The following is a 26,234-nucleotide window of genomic DNA, read 5'->3' on the forward strand; positions in this document are numbered from 1 at the left end:
GGATCTTCAAAGGCTGGTATGCCAGAATGAAAGCATCACAGACTACTATAAACACGTGCCAACAGAGATTGTTACAAGGGGGCCACGCCCACTGCCAGCAGCCCACCTGGAGACTGCAACAAGCCTGTGTTCTAATAAGATCTGTCTTTACACACTGTATTATCTTCGCATTTTAACTACACGATGAATTCAAATTGGTTATAACAATACTTTGATAGTTTCCTAAAACTCCACACTGTTTGGCTCTTTATAATATTATAAACATACTGTCACATTTAAGCAGTCATTTGAGGCTGCAAGGGGAAAGTTCTACTCTTTCCACTTTATAGATAAGGACGTTCAGATTTAGAGAGTGTTTTGCCCAAATCAACACTGCTGATACATGGCAGAGCTGAGGTCCAGTGTTTATTACATATACCATTTAGTACTTCTATTAATAGTTTGACATCTCAAATTAAAAGGGTTCGGGGAGCAGCATTACTGAGTTACATGGTAGCTGGAGGTTTCTACGCTAGTTTATTCCTCAACTCTTGGGACATCAGGAACACAGTGTGAAGTGGGAACAACTCTCAGCTTTGTGTAAGAGTTCCTTTCCCATTTACCTCACTAACATTATCAAGTCACCGTGATGTCAGTGGCTACAAAGTTCCTGGAAGTTTACAGAGCTAGCTATTGTTCCACCTAGAGAGAACACTCTTGAGATGTACTTGGATACATGTAAGATTATTTTGGTGCCTACACAACACATTCTTGATGCTTATTAAATGTCATCTGCAGCAAGCATTAAATAGCATTTCCTGTGGACCTAATCAGTAATTCTTAAGGACTCAAAAATCTCAGTCAGACAACAATGGATGGCCCAACAACACAAATACAAGATAATAGAAGCCAGCACTTTAATGAATACCTTCCCAGATTAGGCTGAGAAACTAATCAAAGTTGATCACAAAGATTCATGTTACAATATTGTTCACCACAATATTACTCATAAGAACAAAAACTGGAGATAGCCAAAATACTCATTACGGGGAGATAACTGTGGCACATTCAAGAAATGGAATATTTTTCACTCCTGAAAACCAAATATTTGAAACAAAGTATTTAATGGTATGTAAAAATCTCAGTACCAGAAGAAAATAGACACGAGCTTATACCTGATCCCATACTTACATACATACATGTATATACACACACAAACACACACACATATACACAAAGGTATGTGTGCATATGCAAATTTAAATTTGTATGTGAAGTGAAAGTCACTCAGTTGTGTCTGACTTTTTGCAACCCCATGGACTATATGTAGTCCATGAATTCTGTAGTCCATGAATTCTCCAGGCCAGAATACTGGAGTGGGGTAGCCGTTCCCTTCTCCAGGGGATCTTCCCAACCCAGGGATAAAATTCAGGTCTCCCACATTGCCGGTGGATTCTTTACCAGCTGAGCCACCAGGGAAATACAAGTTTGTATGTACAAATTTACATATACATAAATGTTATAGACATTATAATAGAGGTGAAAGTGAAAGAAAGTGAAGTCGCTCAGTCGTGTCCGACTCTTTGCGACCCCATGGACTGCAGCCTATCAGGCTCCTCTGTCCATGGGATCTTCCAGGCAAGAGTGCTGGAGTGGAATGCCATTTCCTTCTCCAGGGAATGTTCCCGAATCGAACCCGGGTCTCCCGCATTGCAGGCAGACACTTTATCGTCTGAGCCACCAGGGAAGCACAAATAATAGAGGTAGATGTGTAAAATCTACATATTTGAATAAATATCAAATGAAGTGGTTAATTTTGAGTGGTGAATAAGAATATAAATGATGATTATATTCTTCTTTATACTTTCCTATATTTTCCAAATTTTCCATAATAAACATGTACAGCTTTTGTGAACAGGAAGAAAAAGGATTTTAAAGACCTTTTTCAAAAACCTAAAATTCCATTTTTTAAGCAAAACTGATCTTCCTAAAAGTCTGTGACTCTCCTTGTATCCATGCTTTCCTAAATTATCTCCACCTCTCCCTTAGTCTATAGAAACCAGATCTGCTATCAACTCTACCATCAGAAACCAGATCTGCTATCAACTCTACCATCAGAGTGTGGATGGGCTCCTGCTCCAACAGCTGAACCTCCCAAACTTGTGATGATTCCCTGTGTATGACACACCTTAACATCCATGACAAGCTCTGCAATTACCCACTGCAATTCCTAATGTTGAAGCTTAGAACTTAAAAAGCCTGCAATTTGCATGGCTTTCTGGAGAAGTCCTCACACATTACTGAAGTAAATACAAAAATCTGCATTAAGGCGTCACTAGGGCAGAAATTGTAATTATGCCAGGCTAAGTTCAAAGACAGAGATGCCATTGCTATATGTGATATTTAGGAAAATGTTCCTTAGTATAGGTACTTGAATTAAAAACACAGACTTTAACTCCCCTTTACAGGTTGCCTGAGAGGCAGCCCACAGCCTTCCACCAAGGGCCTGGGCGTGTAATGAAGACAGCTTTCTGATCCCCAGGCCAACAGGACCCCTGCCTCAAGCTCTTTTATCTCTGGGGAAGAGTTAGTTTTCCTGTGATATGAATCCACATACTGTCACCAGCTAACAGGCTGAAGACGACCGTCTGTATTTGCATATAGCTGAGAATTTCTCACTCAAGTTCAGAGATAATCTGGGAGGAAGCTAGTGAGGACGATGCCAGAAGCATCACAGCGCCAGAAAACTGACGTCACCGTGATGGTCGCCAAAGCAGACTGTCCTGTCTGAGACCATCAGGCTGGGAGAACCTCAAGGGTGAGGAGAGAAGTGATTCTGCAAGAATTTTAAATGTACCTTTTCACTTTCTAGGTCATCATTTACTGATCATGTCTCTTAGAATAAAAGCAACCCTCGCAGAGAAGGGATATTTAGGGAGACTGGGATGGACTTGTACACACTGCTCCATTTAAAACAGATAACCAACAAGGACCCACTATATAGCACAGGGAACTCTGCTCAGTGTTATGTGGCAGTGTGGATAACAGAGCAGTTGAAGGGAGAATGGATACACACACACATATATATGTATGGCTGAGTCACTTTGCTATGTACCTGAACCTATCACAACCCTGTTAATCAGTTATATGCAAATACAAAATTAAGTTTTCTTAAAAAAACAAAAGCAACCCTAAACAGAAGGCAATCCAATATTTTTCAACTAGCAGATAAAAAGGGTTTCTCGGGTGGCCAATTTGAATACATAAGCTTCCCAGAGACTTAGAAGACAATAATACATGTCATTTATATATTTTAAAACAGTAAAATATATAATCGTCATACTTATGAAACTTAAATCTGAAAATGTCTAAACTCAGAGTAGACAAAGTTGATAAGCTAATCACTTTAATCTTCATAATTTGAAATTAAGAAGATTCTACCTCTCACTAACTTTCAAGAAACTGGTCTATTTGAGATCCAAGTTTCTTAAGTATTCTTAACCGTCTAAAATTTATAAGAATCTCTATTCTCATAAAAAAAAAAATAGTAACTTCAAGAATTCCCAATGTCTATTCTCTCTCAGAAGGATAACAGTTTAGATCCCCTTAATTTCAGTGAACTGCTGGCTTGTCTGACTGCTCTGTGGACTTGGGAAGGGGTAAAGCACCTCAGCGTCGAAACGAATGAAGAGGAAAAAAGGGCAATAGCACCCTCTTAGCTTTCAGCAATGGTGGAAACATTATATTATGGACAAGGTAAATGTAAGACTTACTAAAATGACTTTTAAATATGGTTATTAAGATAATGCACTATAATATGGAAGGCTTTGCAAGTACTCAGATTGATATTTAAGAGGATTTTCTCTTTGGGTGGGAAACAAACTTTGCCTTTGATCAGAAGTTTGGTGCATTTTTGGTCAACAGAGGAAGAAGGATCTCTGCAAGTTTCTTTATAAACAGTTCATTTATATTTCAACAAATACTTGTTATGTGCCTGACAGAGATTACTGATCTCATGCTAAAACTCACCTGTCCCTCTCTGAGAGCCCTCGTCTTCTCCTGACGTCTGTGACACTGTCTCCTCTTTCCCTCCTATCTCTCAGGTTTCTGCTTCTCTGTTTCTTGCTGGTTTCTTGTCCTCTCAGAACATCTAAATGTTGGCCTTATAGACTCAGTTCACTGTTCCATCTTAAAAACTTATAAAACTCTTTCCCTCAATGATTTTATCCTATCCCCAGGTTTTTAATACTATCTATAAATGCACAGTCCAGACTGTTCTCACCAGCACAGATTCTTGCGTTTCAGCCCCCATGTGACAGCTGTTAATTTACATCACTTAGATGTCTCATGGGCATCTTAAATCCAATAAGCAGCAAAGTGAACTCTTAAGTGTTACCTCAAACCTATGCTTGTCTCCTGAATCTTGGGAAGCCTCCCTTTCACTAATCCAATTCTCAGCAAGGTATCTGGAAGCCACCTTTGATTAACTGCATCTTACCCCACAAATCCATCAGTTTGTCAATGATGGATATTGTCAATTCTAACTTGAAAAATATGTAATTAAGATCCAATTGGTACTTCAGAAACCAAGCAGAAGAAAATCCATAGTAGATGCATAAACACAAAAAGATTTGGGGAGGAAAAAAAAGGAAGCACCCTTCCCAAAAGATGGAGGAGCAATATCTTCCTAAGTGCTGCCCAAGAGACCTAAGTTCACAAACAAAGACAAAACAAGGCCACATCTGTTAACACAGGGGTGCATTAAATTTAGCACTAAGCTTCCAAAAGCTTCAATTTGTAATAAAGGAGAAACCAAACAGCTAAATCAATGACCATTTGGGTTAAATTCTACATTTAAATTTAGGGGACCATCTAAAGAGTGGGGAAAGACCGGATTGGACTGAACTGTTGTCGCTCAATCATGTCTGATTCTTTGCGATCCCATGGACTGTACAGCCTTCTCTGTACATGAGATTCTCCAGGCAAGAATATTGGAGTGGGTTGCCTTTTCCTTCTCCAGGGGATTTTCCTGATCCAGGGGTTGAATCTTCATCTCCTGCATTGGCAGGCTAATTCTTTACCATTGAGCCACAAGGGAAGCCCACACCAGTCATTAAATTATTATTAAGAAAATAACATATAAACATTACACTCTTCTCAGAGAAACAAAACGATAAATGCAGGTCATGGAGCAGATAGAGCTGCATGAAGTAACGAACAAACACTAATGATGTCGGTATATACCCGATTAGCGACTCGACACAAAGCTGTACCCCAAACTAGGAAAACACAATGACGTCAGTTCATCTGATTTTATCATCCTTTTCCTTAAGCAGGAAGGGCAAGATGGGTCATTACTCAAGCCAACAATTGGTATTTACACAAAGGCTAAGGTTTAAACAAAAAAGAAAAAAACAAAACTGTGGGTACAGTATGGAATAAAAAAGATGTATTCTCTATAATTCAGAGAAACTGATTTATGAAGTACTTGAAGTCACAGAACAAATGTACCATGAAATCGTACACTGTGGACACTCACACTAGATGAAGAAATCTGGTCTTGAGCCCATTTAAAGTCTTAATAAAAGCAGACAAGCAGATGATTCCAAGGTAATGTCTACCCAAGGATTTAGCAGTATGATTTGCCAATTTGACCTACATAAACTGAAACTGTGAGGAGGACACTACAGCACTCTCAGCTGAACACAATGTTTCACAAGTTTAAGTTGATTTTGTTAAGATCTGCTTAGAATTAGAAAAAAAGTTAATGGGCGACCATGTCAGCGATTGCTCTTGAGTAAAACAAGAAAGTTTCTATCACTTCAAAGAAAGAGCGGTTATATGGGGCATCAGCAAGCTTAATTTACATTAAGGCTGGCCATCAATTTGCCATGACTCTCAAAGCACACAATCTTGCTTTGTCCTATTCTTCAAATCTAAAGAGGCAAAGGAGCCATTTGTCTTATACCATCACGTCTGTGTAGCCAAAGGAGGTCACTGCCCTGCTGATCAAGCATTTTTATTAAAGATCTACAAAGCATATTTAAACAACTTGGCAAATAATATTTCAAGCACGGAAAATCTGCTGAAAGTGTGAATCTCAACAAAACAAAAAAGATTAAATAAAGGCACTCTTACGCTCAGGGCGATGTCTCTAGTCTAACCTAAAGAGAAATCTTTCACTGATACCTAAAGATCATTCATCTCTACTGACTGGGTTGTTCCTACCAGCAAACTAAAATTCATAGTAGTAACTTTCCCTCTGTGTGCTTCATGCAGACTTGATGGGGCCACAAATACCTGAGCAGAGATATGTACGTGTACAGTCTCCTCAAGTTGGCAGAAACTGACTTAATGCCGTTTTTTGTTTTTTTGTTTTTTTTAAACTGCTATCTCCTCCCTTCATAGGCTAGCCTATAAAGTTTAGGAAGAATTCAGGAAAACTCTTGCTGCTCAAAAATTCACTCAGTGCTTGGGAAAACCACCACCCTAAATGGCAGACTAAGAGCACAAGGAGGTGAAGAAGCGCTTCGCTGATAGGAAGCTTGTCAAGCATGAAGAGGCAGGGGAAACAGCGAGATCAGAACAACCCTGTCAGAGTCTTAGAGGAAGACCGATCTTGTTTTAAAAAAAAAGAAAGAAACTACAACAACTAGATAAAACAAAAAAAAAATGGAAGAAATCAGCAAGAAAAAGACAAACTAAATGACAAGTAAGAAAAACCTTACATTAATCAAAAAGCAACATTAAAATCATTCGTGAATCAGAAAAGAAATTCAGTGAAATAACAAAAGATTAAGAAAAAATGCATACATTACAATGACTAAGATATTCAGTTCCCACGTCGTGCTGCTGCTGCTGCTGCTAAGTCGCTTCAGTCGTATGCGACTCTGTGCGACCCCGTGGACTGCAGCCCACCAGGCTCCTCCGTCCATGGGATTTTCCAGGCTAGCTATTATCAAAGCTATTGATACTAGAATATCAAAGCTATTGATCAAAGAATAGCTATTATCAAAGGTAAGAGATAGCAGGCATTGGTGAAGATGTGGAGAAAAGGGAACCCTTGTGTACTATTGATGGGAATGTAAATTGGAGTAGCCACTGTGGAAAATACTATGGAGGTTCCTTAAAAAATGGAACTACCATATGATCTAGCAATTCCAGCTTAGGGTACATACTGGAAAGAAACATAATCAGTATCTTAAAAAGACATCTGCACTCCCATTTACAATAGCCAAGATACAGAGACAACCTAAGCATCTGTCAACAGACGGATGCGTAAAGAAAATGGGGTCTGTCTCTACAACCGAATATTCTCCAGCCATAAAAAAAGAAAGAAATTCTGCCATTCTCAACAGTATGGATGAATCTTGAAGGCATTATGCTAAATGAAAAAAGTCAAAGAAACATAAATATTGTATGATCTCAGGAATATATAGAATGTAGAAACAAACAAAAAACCCCCCAAACAAAAAGCAAACTCAGAACAACAAAATGGAAGAAATGAAAAGCCACAAGACCGGTGGTTGCCAGCAGTGAGGATTGGGTGAAATGAGTGAAGGTGATCAAAAAGGGGATGACAGAGGATGAGACGGTTGGATGGTATCACCGCTCAATGGACGTGAGTTTGGGTAAACTCCGGGAGTTGGTGATGGACAGGGAGGCTTGGTGTGCTGCAGTCCATGGGGTCTCAAAGAGTCGGACACAACTGAGCAACTGAACTGAACTGATCAAAAAGCACAAACTTCTAGCTATATGATAAATAAATAAGTTCTGGGGATGTAATGTATAACTTGGTGACTATAGTTAGCAATACTGCATTGAATATCTGAAAGTTGCTGCTGCTGCTGCTAAGTCACTTCAGTCGTGTCCGACTCTGTGCAACCCCAGAGACGGCAGCCCACCAAGCTCCCCCGTCCCTGGGATTCTCCAGGCAAGAACACTGGAGTGGGCTGCCATTTCCTTTTCCAGTGCATGAAAGTGACAAGTGACAGTGAAGTCGCTCAGTCGTGTCCAACCCTCAGCGACCCCATGGACTGCAGCCTACCAGACTCCTCTGTCCATGGGATTTTCCAGGCAAGAGTACTGGAGTGGGGTCCCACTGCCTTCTCTGAAAGTTGCTGAAACAGTAAATCTTAAAGGCTCTCCTCACAAGAAAAAAAATGTGTGTAACTACGTGAGGTGATGGATATTAACTGGACTTATTGTGGTAGTCATTAAAAAAAAGATATATAATCACTGTGTTGTGTATCTTAAATACAATGTTACACGTCAATTATATATTAATAAAACTGGTACTATGGTATTATGTTTGGCCTGTGTCAATAGAACCTGAAAAACTATAACTCAAGTGTTGTCAGGGTGGAGTAAAGAAATAGTTTCAATATAGGCATTTCAGTCACATGGACAGATATATAGACACACACACACACACACAATGAAGTGAAGTGAAGTTGCTCAGTCGTGTCCGACTCTTTGCAAACCCATGAACTGTAGCCTACCAGGCTCCTCAGTCCATGGAATTTTCCAGGAAAGAATACTGGAGTGGGTTGCCATTTCCTTCTCCAGGGGATCTTCCCAACCCAGGGATCGAACCCTGGTCTTCCACATTGTGGCAGACGCTTTACCATCGGAGCCACCAGGGAAGCCCCGTACATACAGGAAAGAAAGACCAGAGATACAGTGAAACGTTAGCAGGGTTATTCTTGGATAGTGGGTTTAAGGGGGATTTATATTTCCACATAAATTTCTCATATTTTCTACAAACTATCTGCTTTCCTGTCACAATCAGAGTATCACATTTTATTTTTTAACCATATCAGCCTTGAAAATCACAGTCATGGGAACAGAGGCTGCAAAATTTCTTATGAGATTTTATCATACCTTAAAAATGGCACAGGGTCATATGGATGTTGGTAAGTGACTTAAGGACTTGGTTGGCACAGAGGGCCAACATTTCAGGTTTTACTAAACCCCTAACCCCCCAGCTACATATCTTCAGAGCTTGTGGTTCAGATTCTCAGGGGAGCAGGTTACTATGAGGTTCCTCGCCAACATCAGGGACGCTCTCACGTACGTCTCTGGCACCCTGGAATGTTGATGTATCTTGTTCTGTCCCAGAGGCTCTTCTTTGAATTTATTATTCTGCTTTGTGTATCTTTCACTCTCTCCATTTCCCTGCCATTTCAAATCCTTGTATCAGCATGCCTGTCTGCAAAACCTGTGCCTGTTACCCCATCCTATTCAGCGTCACATCTGGTGAATGAGTACAATTGATACAGCAGAAATACAAGGACAGCAAGTTTAAAGTGGCAAGACCAATGTGTGGCTCAGGTCCTCGTAGTCTTCTGAAACAATAAAAACTTTATTGAAAAAATGTACACGATGTCTCATAGTTTCTACTTGGGAACCAAATTATACTCTGGGTTGTGTTTGTTAAGCCAATGCTCCAAGGGTAGAGGCGAGCAGAAGGGAAAAGAATGAAGAAATGCACATCAAGATGTTCACAGGGTGTTCTGAACAGTGAGATTTGGGGTGCTTCATTGCCTCACCTCATATGCCTACCCTAGTACTTTTCTGAGTTTTGCAAGTTTCTACTTGGAGTTGTATTGTTCACACAATCTCTCCAGTTCTCTGGTTATTTTCACCTGTGTGGGGCCTCCTTTAGCTGAGTTATATCTTTGAAGAGAGGCCTGGTGAACAGAACAGAAAATTGTGTGGTGACTAATCCTTCAGAAACGAGGTCCATATTACAACAGATAGACAGACAGTAATTTACGAAAGTTTTCCCAAGTAGATACTAACTTAATAGGTTATGAAAACATAGAAGAGATTAAGGATATTTCTTATCTTTAATAATTCCAGAGTTGCAATAGAAAAGTGAGACTTTTTTTCTATCTTTCCTTCAAAAAACACTCATATAAATGAATCTAAGTAGCCAGCTGAAAATTCCCAGTAAAATAATCTTTGAAGACATAAAAGGTTAGGTATTTTGACCAATGGGGCAACATTTGATCTTGGGACTCTAAAAGTCTAATAGGTCTCATTTACTTATCTACCTCTAGTCTGTGGTTCATCCTCTGTAATCTCTTAGAGATTATACTTAGCCATTCGAATCAAAATAAAGTATTGAAGTGATACTGTGGTAGGCAGAATTCTAAAAATGGTCTTTTCAAGACACCTGTCCCCCAGTTATTCAAGCAAACACTCCTTTAGGTACTACTATGACAGGATTTTGCAGATGTAAAGTCCCGTATCAGTTGACTTTAATTTGACTTTATTTGACTCAGCCTGACCCTATCAGATAAGCCCTTTAAAATAATTTTCTTTGATTGATAGCAGAGTAAGTTATAGATATGAGCCATGAGAATGACTGGATTGCCAATGCAAGCTTGAGGACAGCCTCCTGCTAACAGTCAGGATAAAATGGGGATATTAATTCTACAACCACAAGGATCTGAATCTGTCCACAACCTGTATGAGCTTGAAGTAGATTCCTTCTCAATCTACAGATAAGAGACCAGCCCTGTCTGAAAATAAACGAAGCCTTGTTCCCTGGTGGCTCAGAGGTTAAAGCGTCTGCCCCCAATGTGGGAGACCAGGGTTCGATCCTTGGGTTGGGAAGATCCCCTGGAGAAGGAAATGGTAACCCACTCTAGTATTCTTGCCTGGAGAATCCCACGGACAGAGAAGCCTGGTAGGCTACAGTCCACAGGGTCACAGAGTCGGACACGACTGAGCGACTTCACTCACTCGCTCACTTGTTTTAAATAGAATGGGGAAGTCCTAAAGGGGGAGCTCTCACACACCACCACCAAGACCCTGGCAGAGGGAGGTAAGGATTTCTCTTAGCCCAGCAACAGCTCAGCCACTAATAAGCCACCCAGACCCTGGACTCTCCTCCCAACTTCTTTTCCTCTGTAAAGGCAAAAGCCTCTCTCTTCTGTTTTTTGGATTTACCTTTTAAGGAAAATTTGCTTGTGCCAAATTACAACTTTCTGCTATCCTGAAATAAACTCATTTTGCTGGTAAAATAACTTTAAAAAATTTTTTAAGGTCAACAACCAATACTGACTTTGGCCGAATAAAACTCTGAACAAAAAAAAAAAAAAAGGTGAGGGTTCCTACAGAGCTAGGAACTTATCTTCTCTTTCTTTGATTTTGCCCTTGAGATACCCTGAGAGCCCACCTGAGGTCGAACAAATCAAGCCTACCTAGACTTGTACAGAACTATAGGATCAATAAATGGATATTTTCTTAAGCCTCTCAATTTTTGGTAATTTATTGTATAGTAATAGAGAACTAGATCAGACATTATTTTGTTTCACTTACCAGTTGTATTTACAGAAACTTATTTCATTATAAAAGCACTATACACTAATTTCCCTACTTTCCTATTCTCCAAAGATAAAAACTGTTAAATGTATCTCTCCCAAAACTCCTTATGAATATGCATGAATAGACAAGTATGTATGTATGTATGTGTACATGCACTCAAACACACACACTTATATAAGATTACACAATGTATTTTTTCACTGAATAGTCTATCTTGGGCAGCGTTCATATATCAGAACATAAAAGCCCCCACCTCATTCTTTGTAACAAACATGAAGTCTTGGGTTATATACCTGTATTATTTTCTACTAAACCAGATGCTTAATAAATAAAAGGTACACTAAATAAATAAAGGGTACACTTAAAAAATAAAGGGTATACTAAATAAATAAAGGGTACAATAAAAGACAAAGTGGTAACAACTTAATTTTCCATTTGCTTGTTGTAAGCAATGGTGCTGCTGCTGCTGCTGCTGCTGCTGCTAAGTCGCTTCAGTCATGTCCGACTCTGTGTGACCCCATAGACGGCAGCCCACCAGGCTCCTCTGTCCCTGGGATTGTCCAGGCAAGAACACTGGAGTGGGTTGCCATTTCCTTCCCCAATGCATGAAAGTGAAAAGTGAAAGTGACGTCACTCAGTCACGTTGACTCTTCGCGACCCCATGGACTACAGCCTACCAGGCTCCTGCGCCCATGGGATTCTCCTAGACTTACTCTTTTCTGTTACTGTGTGAGATATCAGTAAGATAAATTCCTAGAGATGGATTTGCCAAAGAGTAAATGTAGTTGAAGTTTTAACCAATATTACAAACTAACTAAAGAAAGTGTTGTGCCAATTCACATCAACATCTAAGTGATATGAGAGAGGCTGCTTCTCCACAACCTTGCTATCATCAGATTCTATCAGTGTTAGGAAATTTTTGATAGTATGCTAGGTGGACAATATGGTCTCATTATTCTGGTTCATATTTCTCTTATAATAGAAATGAATCATCATTTCACACATTTTTGTTGGCCAATTTAGTTTTTTTTTTCCTGTGACACACCTTTTTACATCTTTTGATTATTTTTCTCCTGGTACATTCACCACTTCCATATCAATTTACACAAGCTCTTCATATATTAGGGCAATCAGATGTCTCTCAGTTACGGGCTTAAAAATATTTTTCACACTTTGTTTTCTTTTGATTTTGTTTGTTATACAAAACTTTTCAATTCAGGAGAGACATACTGGTCTTTTCCTTTGAGGCTTCTGCATTAAATTTCACACTTAGCATTAGAAACTTGTGATTTTTACCTTTCTTTTTTCTTTTAATGGGACTGTCCTGATCATAGTTCTTTTAGGAATCCCTATCTGTCAACAAACACTATTTTGTCTGCAGAGATAAGCTCCAAAACACAATACCAGTATCTCTTCTCCCTCAGGGCATTACTGACTGCTGCTGCTGCTGCTGCTGCTGCTGCTGCTGCTAAGTTGCTTCAGTCCTGTCCGACTCTGTGCGACCCCATAGACGGCAGCCCACCAGGCTCCCCCATCCCTGGGATTCTCCAGGCAAGAACACTGGAGTGGGTTGCCATTTCCTTCTCCAATGCATGGAAGTGAAAAATGAAAGTGAAGTCGCTCAGTCGTATCCGACTCTTCGCGACCCCATGGACTGCAGCCTCCCAGGCTCCTCCGTCCATGGGATTTTCCAGGCAAGAGTACTGGAGTGGGGTGCCATTGCCTTCTCCGTGCATTACTGACACATCTACACAAATAAATTCATGTTTTCATTTCTACCGATTCATTTGACAGACATAAATTCCTGTGTCAGTGATGAGTGGCCTGACACATAATCCTCACCTTAGAAAAATAGAACGTGTACCTACTGGCTGACGAAGCATTGAGAGTGGCACTTACTTTTTATTCTCGTTTTTCACAGGGACATCCAGGAACTGTCCCCTGGCATCTGCGGACCATACATAGTAGGGAATGTAGCAACAGGACGAGGTGAGAGGCACGGCGAGAGAGAAGGCATTTCACACCATCAAGATGTGAGGGTGGGTCCTTTACTTAATTTACCTTTTCTTCTTTTTTATAAAGAAATAGGAACCTACCAGCCTGTGATAAATGCCATTTCTCACAAAAAGTCTCGCAGATTTCTCTACAGTTTCTGAGTGAATAACAACCTGGTGCCTCTGTAACGTAAAGGAAAAGTCTCTTGGAACCTGAAAAACAGGATTTTCTTTGCCCATGATTCCTCTGATTAAATACAAAACTATGCTTCGAAGGGGAAAGAATTCTCCATAGAGAAAAGAAAGATAATTAAAAGGATCACTAAAGTCTTGCAGCATATTCTTTAATCTCAATATCAGAACGGAAGAGAATCATGGCAATAAAAGCCTAATCAATGGGCACAGCAGCGTCATGCACTCAGTACAGAACACTATACAGAGGAGCAGGAACTATATAAAAGAAAGAAAATGTATCACAGACTTAGAACCTAGTATATACTGGTGGCCCTCTGACAGAGGAATAAAAAAGATGCAACGAAGGGATAACTCCAGCCCCTAAGTGCAGTATTTGATCCTGCCTGACCCTCCGGTCAGCTTTCACTAAAATGACAATAAATCTCCAAAGTATAAAAGTAACAATATAAATAGTAGTATACCCACCATCCAGCTTTGGAAACATGTTAGCAACTGCTTACTCCTCTCCACAATTATACCTCCTCACACCTTCTCAGATGTAACTGCTACCACCAGATGGGGCTTTCAGATGACTGTATTTTCCTTTAGACTCTTACTACAAATGTGTATTTGTTGCTGTCGTTGTTTAGCCGCTAAGTCATGAAAAACTCTTCGTGACCCCATGGACTGTAGCCCGACAGGCCCCTCTGTCCATGGGATTTCCGAGTTAAGAATACTGGAGTAGGTTGCCATTTCCTTCTTCAGGGGATCTTTCCGACCCAGGGATTGAACCCAGGTCTCCTACACTGGCAGCCAGACTCTTTACCACTGAGCCAGCTGGGAAGCCCACAAATGTATATACACAGATACGTATTTATGCGTGTGTGTGCACGTGTGCGTGTGTGTGTGTGTGTGTGTGTGTGTCTGTGTGCATGTATCCCTAAAGAAAACATTGCAGGTAGCATCATGGTAACCTTACAGGTATGGTTTAAATATGATTCTTTTGCAACTAGCTTTTATGCCCAACACCATCTTTGAGTGTTAGTTCATTTGTTTACTATGGACCCAATGCTTTGTGGATAACTATGCCCCAGTTCATTTACCCATTTTCTAACTGACAGACATTTGGGTTGCATTCCTTTAAATGTTTAGCTACGACAAGTAACATTTCTATTAGTAGTCTAGAACATGTTTTCTTGCACATATATGAAGGAATTTCTATAAAGTTTTGTCTAGGAGTAGTATTTCTGGACTTGAGTAATTTTACTACATACAGTATCATAATTTTATGAACTTATCTTTTGCTTTTTAAACTTTACCATCTTTTATTTATGAGGAAAATAAAACTTAATTCCAAAGGACCATCTACCTGCCTCTTTCTCTCTCCTGTTTCATCCCCAAACATGTTTAGATAACTTCCACTCTCAAATGGAGATCCCCACTGAGCAAAAGGACTGCTTTCTAGGGGACAGTCATACCCTAGTTTAAATATAAAATCTGAAAACCTGTATGTGAGAATTTCCATAAGAGTTATCAGAGGTAGGGCTTAATCACTTATCCTTTTAACCCAACATCCTGCATAATCTCAAGTACATCTTCCTACAGATCCTCCACAAAATCTCTGAAAGGTACTCAAAATTCAAAATTCATTCTCCTTTTTGATTCTCATCTCTTTTCACCTTTACATTCCCATACAGTCAAGCACACACATCCCACGCTCTAGCCACACACTAGGAATTCCCCAAGTCTTGCTCACCTTTCAACACCATGTGCAAGTGGCTCTTTCAATAGCTCCCAAACTCTCCTGCTTGGAATTAACCCTTTTGTACCACCTTGGACAGAATTTCAAAAAAAATAAAAAGCAGTCTTCATTGTATAGTTTTTGTAATGTGGCTCTACCGTCCTTCTAATTAGCTCTTGAGGCTAAATGTCTCATCTTTTGAATCTTCTTTGTGCCTGCAATGGGTCTAGATGTAAAGCTAAGTTTTATATACCACTGGAAGGTAAGACTTTAAACTCTTGCCCACATATAAGAGACATGTTCTAGTCCGCTCAGAGCATCATCGTTTGTGATAATTAATGAAGGGAGAAAAATGCTGAATAGTTCTGGCACACTTTAGGACTTGAGACCCCAAAATACGGAACACTGGCACACTGAATATTTTAAGGTGAAGGGATATGAGGAACAACGTATGGAAGAAGGGCTTTCTGTCTTGCCTCATAAGCAGGTCATAAAACGTTCATGTGAGAGGCACACTATCTATACCTGGAAGAAAGGAGCCTTCTTATCTCTGAAGACAAGGGACAAAGAAGAATCTGAACAAACATGTCTTGCTGAGTTTTCCCCAGCTTACTAAGATTAGCCCACCTTTGTCCTATACATCTTTGCACGACTCCCCATTGTTGATCAAAACTGTAAAAACAGTCTAATTTAACTCTTTCTTTGGGTTTTCATTTCCTTATGAACGCTCCGTAAAATATACGTTAAATCAATGTGCGTGCTTTTCTTTTGTAATTTGTCTCTGGTTACCAGGGTTCACAGTGGAGAAGTTAGGAGGGGAGAGAGAAAGATAGTTTTCTTTCCCTACAGTTCTTACCACTAATCCACTGCATGTGAATTATCATGGCTATATGTCCAAAAGGAAATCCTAATATAGAAGCATGACTTGCATCATCCACAAATTTAGACATGGAAAAAAAAAACTGAAATAAGACCTCATGAGGAATAAAAAGGAATTCTAGCTTTCAGAGTTCACGTGCTAAAAGAGAGGATGGACTGACTTCTCAAAAAAGAATGATTTAGTGAGAAAGCAATAGAGAAACCAAGATAACAAGGTGTGGAGACACATCTAAATTTCAAAATGCCCAGATTTTAAAAACTAGCAAGAAAAAAAAAAAAAGCTACAAGAATGAGTAAAACAGAACTCAAAGTAATTTATTACCTGCATGAGCAGAAAGAGGTGAGTGGGGCCGAGGCAATGCTGAGGACTGTCCATTGCCTATCAAGCTTTTCCGGTTGCTGGTTCGGCAACTATCAAAAGGAAAGGAAAAACGGTTTAAAACACAAAAGAACCTAGCATCCATAATGTTCAAGTATGTTCAAAGCAGACATAGCTTAGATTGAACAATCTATCTGCTCATGTTACTTCTAAAATTTTTGCAATATACAGTCACTAATATTTGAAAGGTGGTTGTTTTCTGAATAGCAGAAAATGTAATATATTCATATCATATATAACACAATCAATATTCTTCACCACCAGTGAAGTTATAATCAAATGCCTTCTTTTGGCTCTTGACTGCAAATAGGTAACATGCCATACACACAAGTGATAAGGATTCAAATCAGCAAACCCCAGGTAGCATCTCTGTTGACATGAAATTTCTAATACAAAATTACATGCAATGAAGCGCAATGACATTAATCTTACAATGAGGCACTAATTAAAAATCTAATTATTTAGACAAATTTCATACTTGTGCCTTTTGTCAATAAAACAGGTGATGCTTAAGATACATATGTAATATTTCACTACTCATTCATTTTTCATCTCATACAGCACTCAAATTCCTATTTTTAGAATCATAAAAACAGATTCCAGTTTGTATTAAAATAACAATGAAGCCCTTTTCTCATAGGCACATTACCTACTATTTTTTATCCTGGTACCCAGAATAGAAATAAATTGCTACATATATGCACAGGGCAACAACTACAGGGCAACTATTTTTTTCCTGTTTCTGCTACTAGAAAGTTATAAAATGGTTAATTTGACTCCAAACTTTCACAAGCCTTAAAGCATAACACAACGGTTGATGATGAAGTGGATATTATCTTACTTTCCTTTGCTTTTCTGCAGCACAGACTGCCACATCATAACCATGGTTAGAAAAGGGTGATAAAAACCAGCAGGCTACCTCCTTGAATTCACTTATAAGGTTCACTGTAATTCCATCCTTCTACACTAGAGCTGCCTTTAACCACCATTACAGACTTATTGTAACTTCTTCCTAATTCAGAATATATCTCTGTTACAGTACTCTTTAAACAGGAATTTTCACCTACTTTTAAGTAACATGTGGTGGACATATATGAGAGTTTCTATAAAATATATGAAAGGAACATTTCTAAATACTTTTGAATAACACATTTCAAAACCAAACCAAATTTCTTTCCACAATATTGACTTGGGGAACCAATCCTCTCTTTTAGATGTTTGCTACCTATTATCATTTGTCAACATTCTCATATTTATAATTTCTTAAGGTCAGGCTGAAGGGCTCCCCTTGTGGCTCAGTCGGTAAAGCATCTGCCTACAATGCGGGAGACCCGGGTTCTATCTCTGGGTCGGGAAGATCCTCTGGAGAAGGAAATGGCCACCCACTCCGGTATCCTTGCCTGGAAAATCCCATGGATGGAGGAGCCTGGTAGGCTACAGTCTATGGGGTCGCAAAGAGTCGGACACGACTGAGCGACTTCACTCACTCAAGGTCAGGCTACATCATTTTACTTTCCTTACTGGAGCAATCAACAGCCCTTAGCATTATCTATGTGTTTAATTAAGATGATGTTTACTCAGCCTTAAAGAAGTTGTTGCATAAGAATAGACCCTTGATACTTAATTATGAAGGTGGAATGTGGTATTATCAACTCATCTATCAAGAATCATTGACCTATTAATAAATTCATAATCAAGTCAGATCATGTGTGTGTTTTTAAAAGAAATATTTTATACACTGTATTTATATTAATTCAAATTAATACCTTTCATTTTAATATAAATATTAAATATATCAACTCGCTGATGTTAATAAAAGAAATTATAAATGACAGATCTATATCCTGGAACTCTCAGCAAAGTCATTTGCTAATTTGAGGAAACTGGCTAAAACACAGGCTAACTTACACAGAAATGGAAACAAGTGTTATTTTTCACATTTAGTATTTTATCTAAATCATTTCTGTAAATTTTCTATTGACATTCAATTAAGTTATATACATATAAATTAAATGAATAAGAAATATCTATCAATTGATATCTACTGATATCAATATATCAATAAAAACAGTAATCTAATGAATATTTACATAGGGATATTAGTGCAGTATGCTGACTTAAAATTTAGAAAACGATATTTCTTAAAAAATTTTTAATTAAATTTTCCTGAGACATATATAGAGTATAACTAGTCCAGTACCACAGCAAGAAAGTAGCCAACAATTTGTATCTAAAACAAAGAAAAACACAAAAATTCTCACAATTGTATCAGTTATTTAAAGTCTACCAGAATAAATGGATATTGAAAAAGCACTGATTTCAAAAATGTGATTTAAAAAAAAAATCTCAAAAAGAAATGTCTGACTAAAATGATGGTATCTACTTGTTTCTCCTCAAACCAGTCAATACTAAGGGAAATCAACCCTGAATATTCATTGGAAAGACTGATGCTAAAGCTGAAGCTCCAGTGCTTTGGTCACCTGATGCGAAGAGCTGACTCACTGCTAACCCTGATGCTGGGAAAGATTGAAGGCAAATGAGAAGGGGGGTGGCAGAGGATGAAATGGTTAGATAGCGTCACTGACTCAATGGATATGAATTTGAGCAAACTCTCAGAGATAGTGGAGGGCAGAGGAGCCTGGTGTGCTACACTCCTTGGGGTTGCAAAGAGTCAGACACAATTTAACGACTGAACAATAGCAACAATCCACTTGTGTGGTCAATATAACAATATAAAATATAAAAATAAGAACAAAGTTTATATTACACTCATCCCATGTGTGCCCATTGTCTAAAAGATTTGTAATCTTTACAAATTGATGATTGTAATTAAGGATGAAGAAAAATAGGATTCTTTACCTAATAACACAAGAGCAAGTTAGAGGAAGTTAAAAACAAGTTGCCTCAGAATTTGAACAGTTCACCATTAAGACACTGGTATTGTGTTACACAAATCCTTAAATAGTTGAGGCATATCTTATTGACAAATGTGATGAGCAGTCAAAACTGAGGTTGTCTTCTCTAACCTCTATATTGATCTTTAGCATGAAGCTAGAGAGAGAAGTAAAATTTTTAAATCTCTCAAAATCAAACATGAAGCTTTTAAACATGAAAAGTTCCTCAGCGTGGCAAAATTAGACTTTACAAAATATAGGTCAAGGCAGAAATTTAGATATGTACAACACATCTCTACACGCACAAAATAGGGTCTTGGCCTCTCAAATGCACTTATTTGTTGCTAATATTTTTAAGGGTAAAGAGGCATATTTTATATTATATTTAACCTTAAAACACCTAGATCTTGAGATTTTATATATATATATATAAAATACACACACACACACATATATATATATGAAAGTATTAGTCACTCAGTCATGTCTGACTCTTTGAGATCCCATGGACTGTAGCCCACCAGGTTTCTCTGCCCATGGAATTTTCCAGGCAAGGATACTGGAATGGGTTGCCATTCCCTTCTCCAGGAGATCTTCCTGACCCAGGAATCTAACCCAGGCCTCCTGCACTGCAGGCAGATTATTTACGTTCTAAGCCACTAGGGAAACCCATATATCTCAAGTATATACATATATTAAGTGTATGTGTGTGGTGGTGGTGGTTTAGTCATGTCCGACTCTTGCAACCCCACAGACTGCAGCCTGCCAGGCTCCTCTGTCCATGGGATTCTCTAGGCAAGAATACTGGAGTGGGTTGCCATTTCCTTCTCCATATATTAAGTGTATGTGTGTGTGTGTGTGTGTGTGTACTTTAAAAATACTGGACCCTATTGAGATATTGTGTGTGTGTGTGTGTACTTTAAAAATACTGGACCCTATTGAGATATTCTGTACCTAACTTTTCAAAGTTGGACAGGAGGGTGGTCATCCAATCTCATTGTCACCTACTTCTGGTATCTCTGAGAGTCACTTATTATTCTAAGCACTTGATTCAAAATAAATGAATTAAAATCTGCCTTTAACCCCAAAACAAGAGCACTTCTAGTGGACGGGACCTGAATACTGACTACCTAGACTGCCACAGCACCTGGCACTACCTGTGTAATAACGACACTGGTGCAAAATGCTGACCTGACCTCTGCTGTCGTTATTTATTTATCCAGGCATCACACTCTTTTCCTAATGAAAGGGAGGAGCTCATGGTTAGCAGTGTGAGGCAGGCTGCCCTGGAGCTGGTGACCACACCATTCTCATTTAACCCATAAAGTGATGAAGCAGTGGCGACATCACCACTTGAGCCAAATCAAGGTCCCTTTTCTTTCAGCAGCACAACCAAGTTGAACCACCCTTGCTTTTTCTCAAGTCCTGTCAAAGGGGAAAAACAAGTGCCATCCTACTAGGCACAACAGGAAAATCATTCCTACTGTAGCAGGAATATCTCAACTGAAAATTTACCTTCTTCTATGTGTTTCAGCTTGTAAAGTCCAGTTCAGCCTTAGGAATCTTAAAGGTATTTGATTGCAAAGGTGAAACTAAAGAACCATAATGAATTCAAGTTCCAGCTATCCATTCCCAAAATACAATCTCTTTATTTCATTCTTTAAGAAGAAATGGAAGTCATCCACCCTGACAGTGCTTGGTTCTTAATGCCAAACCCAGGAGCAGCCAATGCCCACAGAGTGCCTGCTTCTCCTCAGGACACCCAGCTGACAACAAGGCGTGGGGCACGGCCTATGGACAACATGCTCAGTTGCCCTCTCATCCGGGGAGGTGACACAATGGCATAGACTCTTTACTTGCAAACTCTGAATTCAGCCCAAGAAGACAACCCTGTACAACTTGAGATAATAGCAAAGGTGAAACAGTGGACTAGAACAGGGGCTGATGGTGCCAAGTGAGCCTTCCTTATTACCTCATTCCTCTGGTTCCTCCCTGGAAAGACCCGCCTACTGACAGACAACACACACACGCACGCACACACACACACGCCCAAGCTACAATTACTGTTGACCATGAACCTGGGATCTGAGAAGAATGGAAGGTGCAAAGGCGATGACAGTATTTCCAAGTGAGTAGGACTGTCTAGCCCCTGCGGGCTGGGAGGCAAGTCGGGTGGGGACACAACCTCTGTGAGAGTGCTCGTCACAGCTGGACAAGCACTCTGGTGGAGACTCTCGAGCACGACGGGAGGCCACCACCGGGAAGGACTTCCTTTGTCAGCATGGTGTTTTGGCTCAGCCAAGTGACCTGAGGCTCACACAGGGTGCCACCTGCTCCCTGAGCTCACCAGGGCAGTTTCACAAGGAGCTCCTCAATCTTCCCATGCCCGCCAACAGTGCCTTTGTTTGTCAGGAACATGGAGAGACAAACCATGCCTTCTACTGTGTAAGTCAGGCCTAACTCAGAGCGAGGGACAAAGGACCATGAGCTACCACCTGAGGGAAGGGGAAAGCGCTGTATGGACTTTCGGTCCAGAGGACCCATATTCTATTGCTGCCTACACTGTCCCTCTGCTCAAAGCTCCCTATGAAGGGTTTGGAGGGACCTGTACATGTCTCGCACCTCAATCTGCTACATCTCTCCTGGCAGAGGAACCAGTTAATTATCCTCTGACAGGGCTGTAAAAGCTGTGAGGCCCACCAGGCTGTGGCCTTCTGCAACAGCTCTGAGTGGCTGAAATGATGCTTAATTTTAAATTACAATCATCTGGGGACATGAATACTGATTGTGTCTAATGGCAGCGAGACAAGCTGAGAAAGTGAAACCCCAACAGGCAGTCATTTCTAACGGTCGCCGCTGACGTGAGAGGTCAACACTCAGTAAGACAGAGAGCTGACCGCGACTGTGGGACAGGGGATTGCCGAGGAAGAGCCCCAGGAACTCTGAACAGCTAGGCTATAATTTATTAATTCATCTCGATGGAAAATTTGATAAATTTGCACAGGAGGCCAATTATAGACCAAAGCTGTACTGAATGTGAACATCTGTTAACTATATTCTGATACCTTAATAGAATCTGACACCGAATACTCTTTAAACAAAGAGGAAGGCAGAAGTAGAGGAAAACTGGGTGTGACCAGAGGGTAGAAATTATCCTGTTCATGTGGTATTGCTGAAAACATGTTATAAAACAGGCAAGCTTCTGTTTCCTCATCTTTACAATGAAGGGGCTGGGTCAGATCAGAGGCGTCATTACCTATTTTTGTTTGGCTTATGAAATTTTAAAAATAGCGAAAATACAAAAAAATAACCAAACACTTCCTACCACCTAGAATATCAATGCTATCATTTTGTGATATTTATTCCTAGGATTTAGTAATTATTACATATATATATATACTAAAGATACAGAAGGAAATGTACGTTTTGTCATCCAAAACATCCAAACGAATGAACATTTTCCACTCCCCAACCAGGCAATTCTAAAAGAATTGTGGCTGGTAGCTTTCCCATCCATTCTTGATACACTCATATACATATACAAATACCTACACCTAACAACATTTGTGTGTGCATCTGTATTTTCACTACTGGTGCCATGTATGAGGAAAAACTGTCAAAGACTTGGAATTGTGCAAAAGAGATGAATGGCTTTCCTTTCAGTAGCTGGGAAGGCTTTGCGCAATGAACCCCCAAGAGATTATCTGGTTCCATCAGGTGCATACCTTTCACTGTCTTTCTAGAGCCTGCTGCTTCTACTGCTGCTAAGTCGCTTCAGTCGTGTCCGACTCTGTGCGACCCCAGAGACGGCAGCCCACCAGGCTCCGCCGTCCCTGGGATTCTCCAGGCAAGAACACTGGAGGGGGTTGCCATTTCCTTCTCCAATGCATGAAAGTGAAAAGTGAAAGTGAAGTCGCTCAGTCGTGTCTGACTCTTAGCGACCCCATGGACTGCAGCCTACCAGGCTCCTCCGTCCATGGGATTTTCCAGGCAAGAGTACTGCAGTGGGGTGCCATCGCCTTCTCCCTAGGCTACCTTAAAACTCTGTAGGGGTTGGAGTTCAGTCGGAGAAAATGAGCAGTAACACAAGTGATTCTGGTTCACATCACTAGACCATAAAATGTCTAGTAAATTCATTCACAACACACAAATGAACTTTATCTAGTACAAATACAGTTAATACCCACTCATAAAAAGCAACTTCAAACACTGAATTTCATTGTCTTACAAGATATGAACCAGTTTTATATTTGCTGTCAAATTTTATTTCATCATTTTTATTAAATATATATAATGTCAAATATATATTTTAACATATTTATTCACATATATACATGGTTTTCAAAATCTCTTACTGTTATCCTCATTAATAAGCAAATTAAATCCTCGACACATTTATTTTATATTTGTATGACCATCACGTTTCTGACTTTTTGGATAAACTGTACTTTAACACAAACTATATATTATAGATATTCTAGAACTTAATTTTTTCACTCAACATTATATTTTTGAGATTTACTCATGGCAACATAAAGATGGGTTTAATTCATGCTTTTTTTAGATCACTCATTTGAAGCAGATTTTAGGATTCTTAAGTGCACTAAAATTATATATATCACGGACACTTCTTTTTTGCTTTGGGCAATATTAGGTATCTAGGCCTCTCTGCATTTGCAAATCTGATTGCAAAAAAAACGCCTTGAAAAGTATCTTTGAGACTAAATTTGAAAGAAAAATCATATGCACAACAGAAAGTAAATCTTCCTACAGTTTTCCTTGGACACCTCTCCCTCATATCCTTAATTCCTTCAGATGCTGCCATGCCCTTCTCTCCATGTCTGCCTTCATACTACTGTCTTCATCAGAAATGACTTTTTGTCTCTCATATGTAAGTCAATCTGCCCTTCCCCTGGGCTGCTTCAAGTCTACAGCTCTGCCCCTTTTCCTGGACAGCACAACAAGGCCATAGCTGGCAGCCAGCTGGATAAACTCTTGTCCCCCTCAGAAGGCAACAGGGAAGAAAGCATTAATACTCCTGACTCTGTGATAGACTCTGTTATTTAATCTGTATGCAGGTCAGGAAGCAACAGTTAGAACTGGACATGGAACAACAGACTGATTCCAAATAGGAAAAGGAGTACGTCAAGGCTGTATATTGTCACCCTGCTTATTTAACTTATACGCAGAGTACATCATGAGAAACGCTGGACTGGAAGAAACACAAGCTGGAATCAAGATTGCCGAAAGAAATATCAATAAGCTCAGATATGCAGATGACCCCACCCTTATGGCAGAAAGTGAAGAGGAACTAAAAAGCCTCTTGGTGAAAGTGAAAGAGGAGAGCGAAAAAGTTGGCTTAAAGCTCAACATTCAGAAAATGAAGATCATGGCATCCAGTCCTATCACTTCATGGCAAATAGATGGGGAAACAGTGGAAACAGTGTCAGACTTTATTTTGGGGGGATCCAAAATCACTGCAGATGGTGATTGCAGCCATGAAATTAAAAGACGCTTACTCCTTGGAAGAAAAGTTATGACCAACCTAGATAGCATATTAAAAAGCAGAGACTACTCTGACGACTAAGGTCTGGCTAGTCAAGGCTATGGTTTTTCCAGTAGTCATGTATGGATGTGAGAGTTGGACTGTGAAGAAGGCTGAGCGCTAAAGAACTGATGCTTTTGAACTGTGGTGTTGGAGAAGACTCTTGAGAGTCCCCTGGACTGCAAGGAGACCCAACCAGTCCACTGTGAAGGAGATCAGCCCTGGGATTTCTTTGGAAGGAATCATGCTAAAGCTGAAACTCCAGTACTTCGGCCACCTCATGCGAAGAGTTGACTCATTGGAAAAGACCCTGATGCTGGGAGGGATCGGGGGCAGGAGGAAAAGGGGATGACAGAGGATGAGATGGCTGGACGGCATCACTGACTCGATGGATGTGAGTCTGAGTGAACTCCGGGAGTTGGTGATGGACAGGGAGGCCTGGCGTGCTGTGATTCATGGGGTAGCAAAGAGTCAGACCCAATTGAGCGACTGAACTGAACTGAACTGAAGTGAAAGTCACTCAGTCATGTCTGACTCTTTGTGACCCCATAGACTGTAGCCTGCCAGGCTCCTCTGTCCATGGAATTCTCCAGGAAAGAGTACTGGAGTGGGTAGCCATTCCATTCTCCAGGGGATCTTCCCAACCCAGGGACTGAACCTGGGTTTTCTGCATTGCAGGTGGAATCTTGACAATCTGAGCCACCAAGGAAGCCCAAGGCAAAGTTAAGACACTGTTAACATCTTCCCTATGCCCTGTGAAATTAGGGCTCCAACCAATCTTCCATGAATTCATCCAACAAATTACTTTTTGAGCCCCTAATACATGCTAGGTAGTATTCTAAACTATTTTGGGCTCCAAAATCACTGCACATGGTGACTGCAAACACAAAATTAAAAGATGCTTGCCCTCCTTGGAAGAAAAGCTATGACAAACCTAGATAGCATATTAAAAAGCAGAGATAGTTTTCCAAAAAAGGTCCATCTAGTCTATGGTTTTTATGGTTTTTATCCAGTAGTCATGTATGGATGTGAGAGTTGGACCACAAAGAAGGCTGAGTGCTGAAGAATTGATGCTTTTGAACTATGGTGTTGGAGAAGACTCTTGAGAGTCTCTTGGACAGCAAGGAAATCAAACCAGTCAATCCTAAAAGAAATCAACCCTAAATATTCACTGGAAGGACTGATGCTGAAGCTGAAGCTCCAATACTCTGGCCACCTGATGCAAAGGGCCAAATCACTGGAAAAGACCCTGATGCTCAGAAAGACTGAGGGCAGGAAAAGAAGGGGGTGATGAGAGGATGAGATGGTTGGA

The 26,234-nt window shown here is 40.0% G+C and overlaps 1 protein-coding gene across 2 annotated transcripts in view; it reads right to left on the reverse strand.

The window, feature by feature from the left end:
- The window catches only part of MAST4 (microtubule associated serine/threonine kinase family member 4), a 614,194-nt gene that overhangs the window by 105,003 nt on the left and 482,957 nt on the right, over positions 1–26,234 (reverse strand). For both annotated transcript variants that reach the window (XM_052659092.1, XM_052659093.1), the window contains one exon: positions 16,427–16,515. In XM_052659092.1, the coding sequence (XP_052515052.1) occupies positions 16,427–16,515 (89 nt within the window). The remainder of the gene's footprint in view (positions 1–16,426; positions 16,516–26,234) is intronic.

Source organism: Budorcas taxicolor, chromosome 20, assembly GCF_023091745.1.
Source record: "Budorcas taxicolor isolate Tak-1 chromosome 20, Takin1.1, whole genome shotgun sequence".
Classification (NCBI taxonomy): Eukaryota; Metazoa; Chordata; class Mammalia; order Artiodactyla; family Bovidae; genus Budorcas; species Budorcas taxicolor.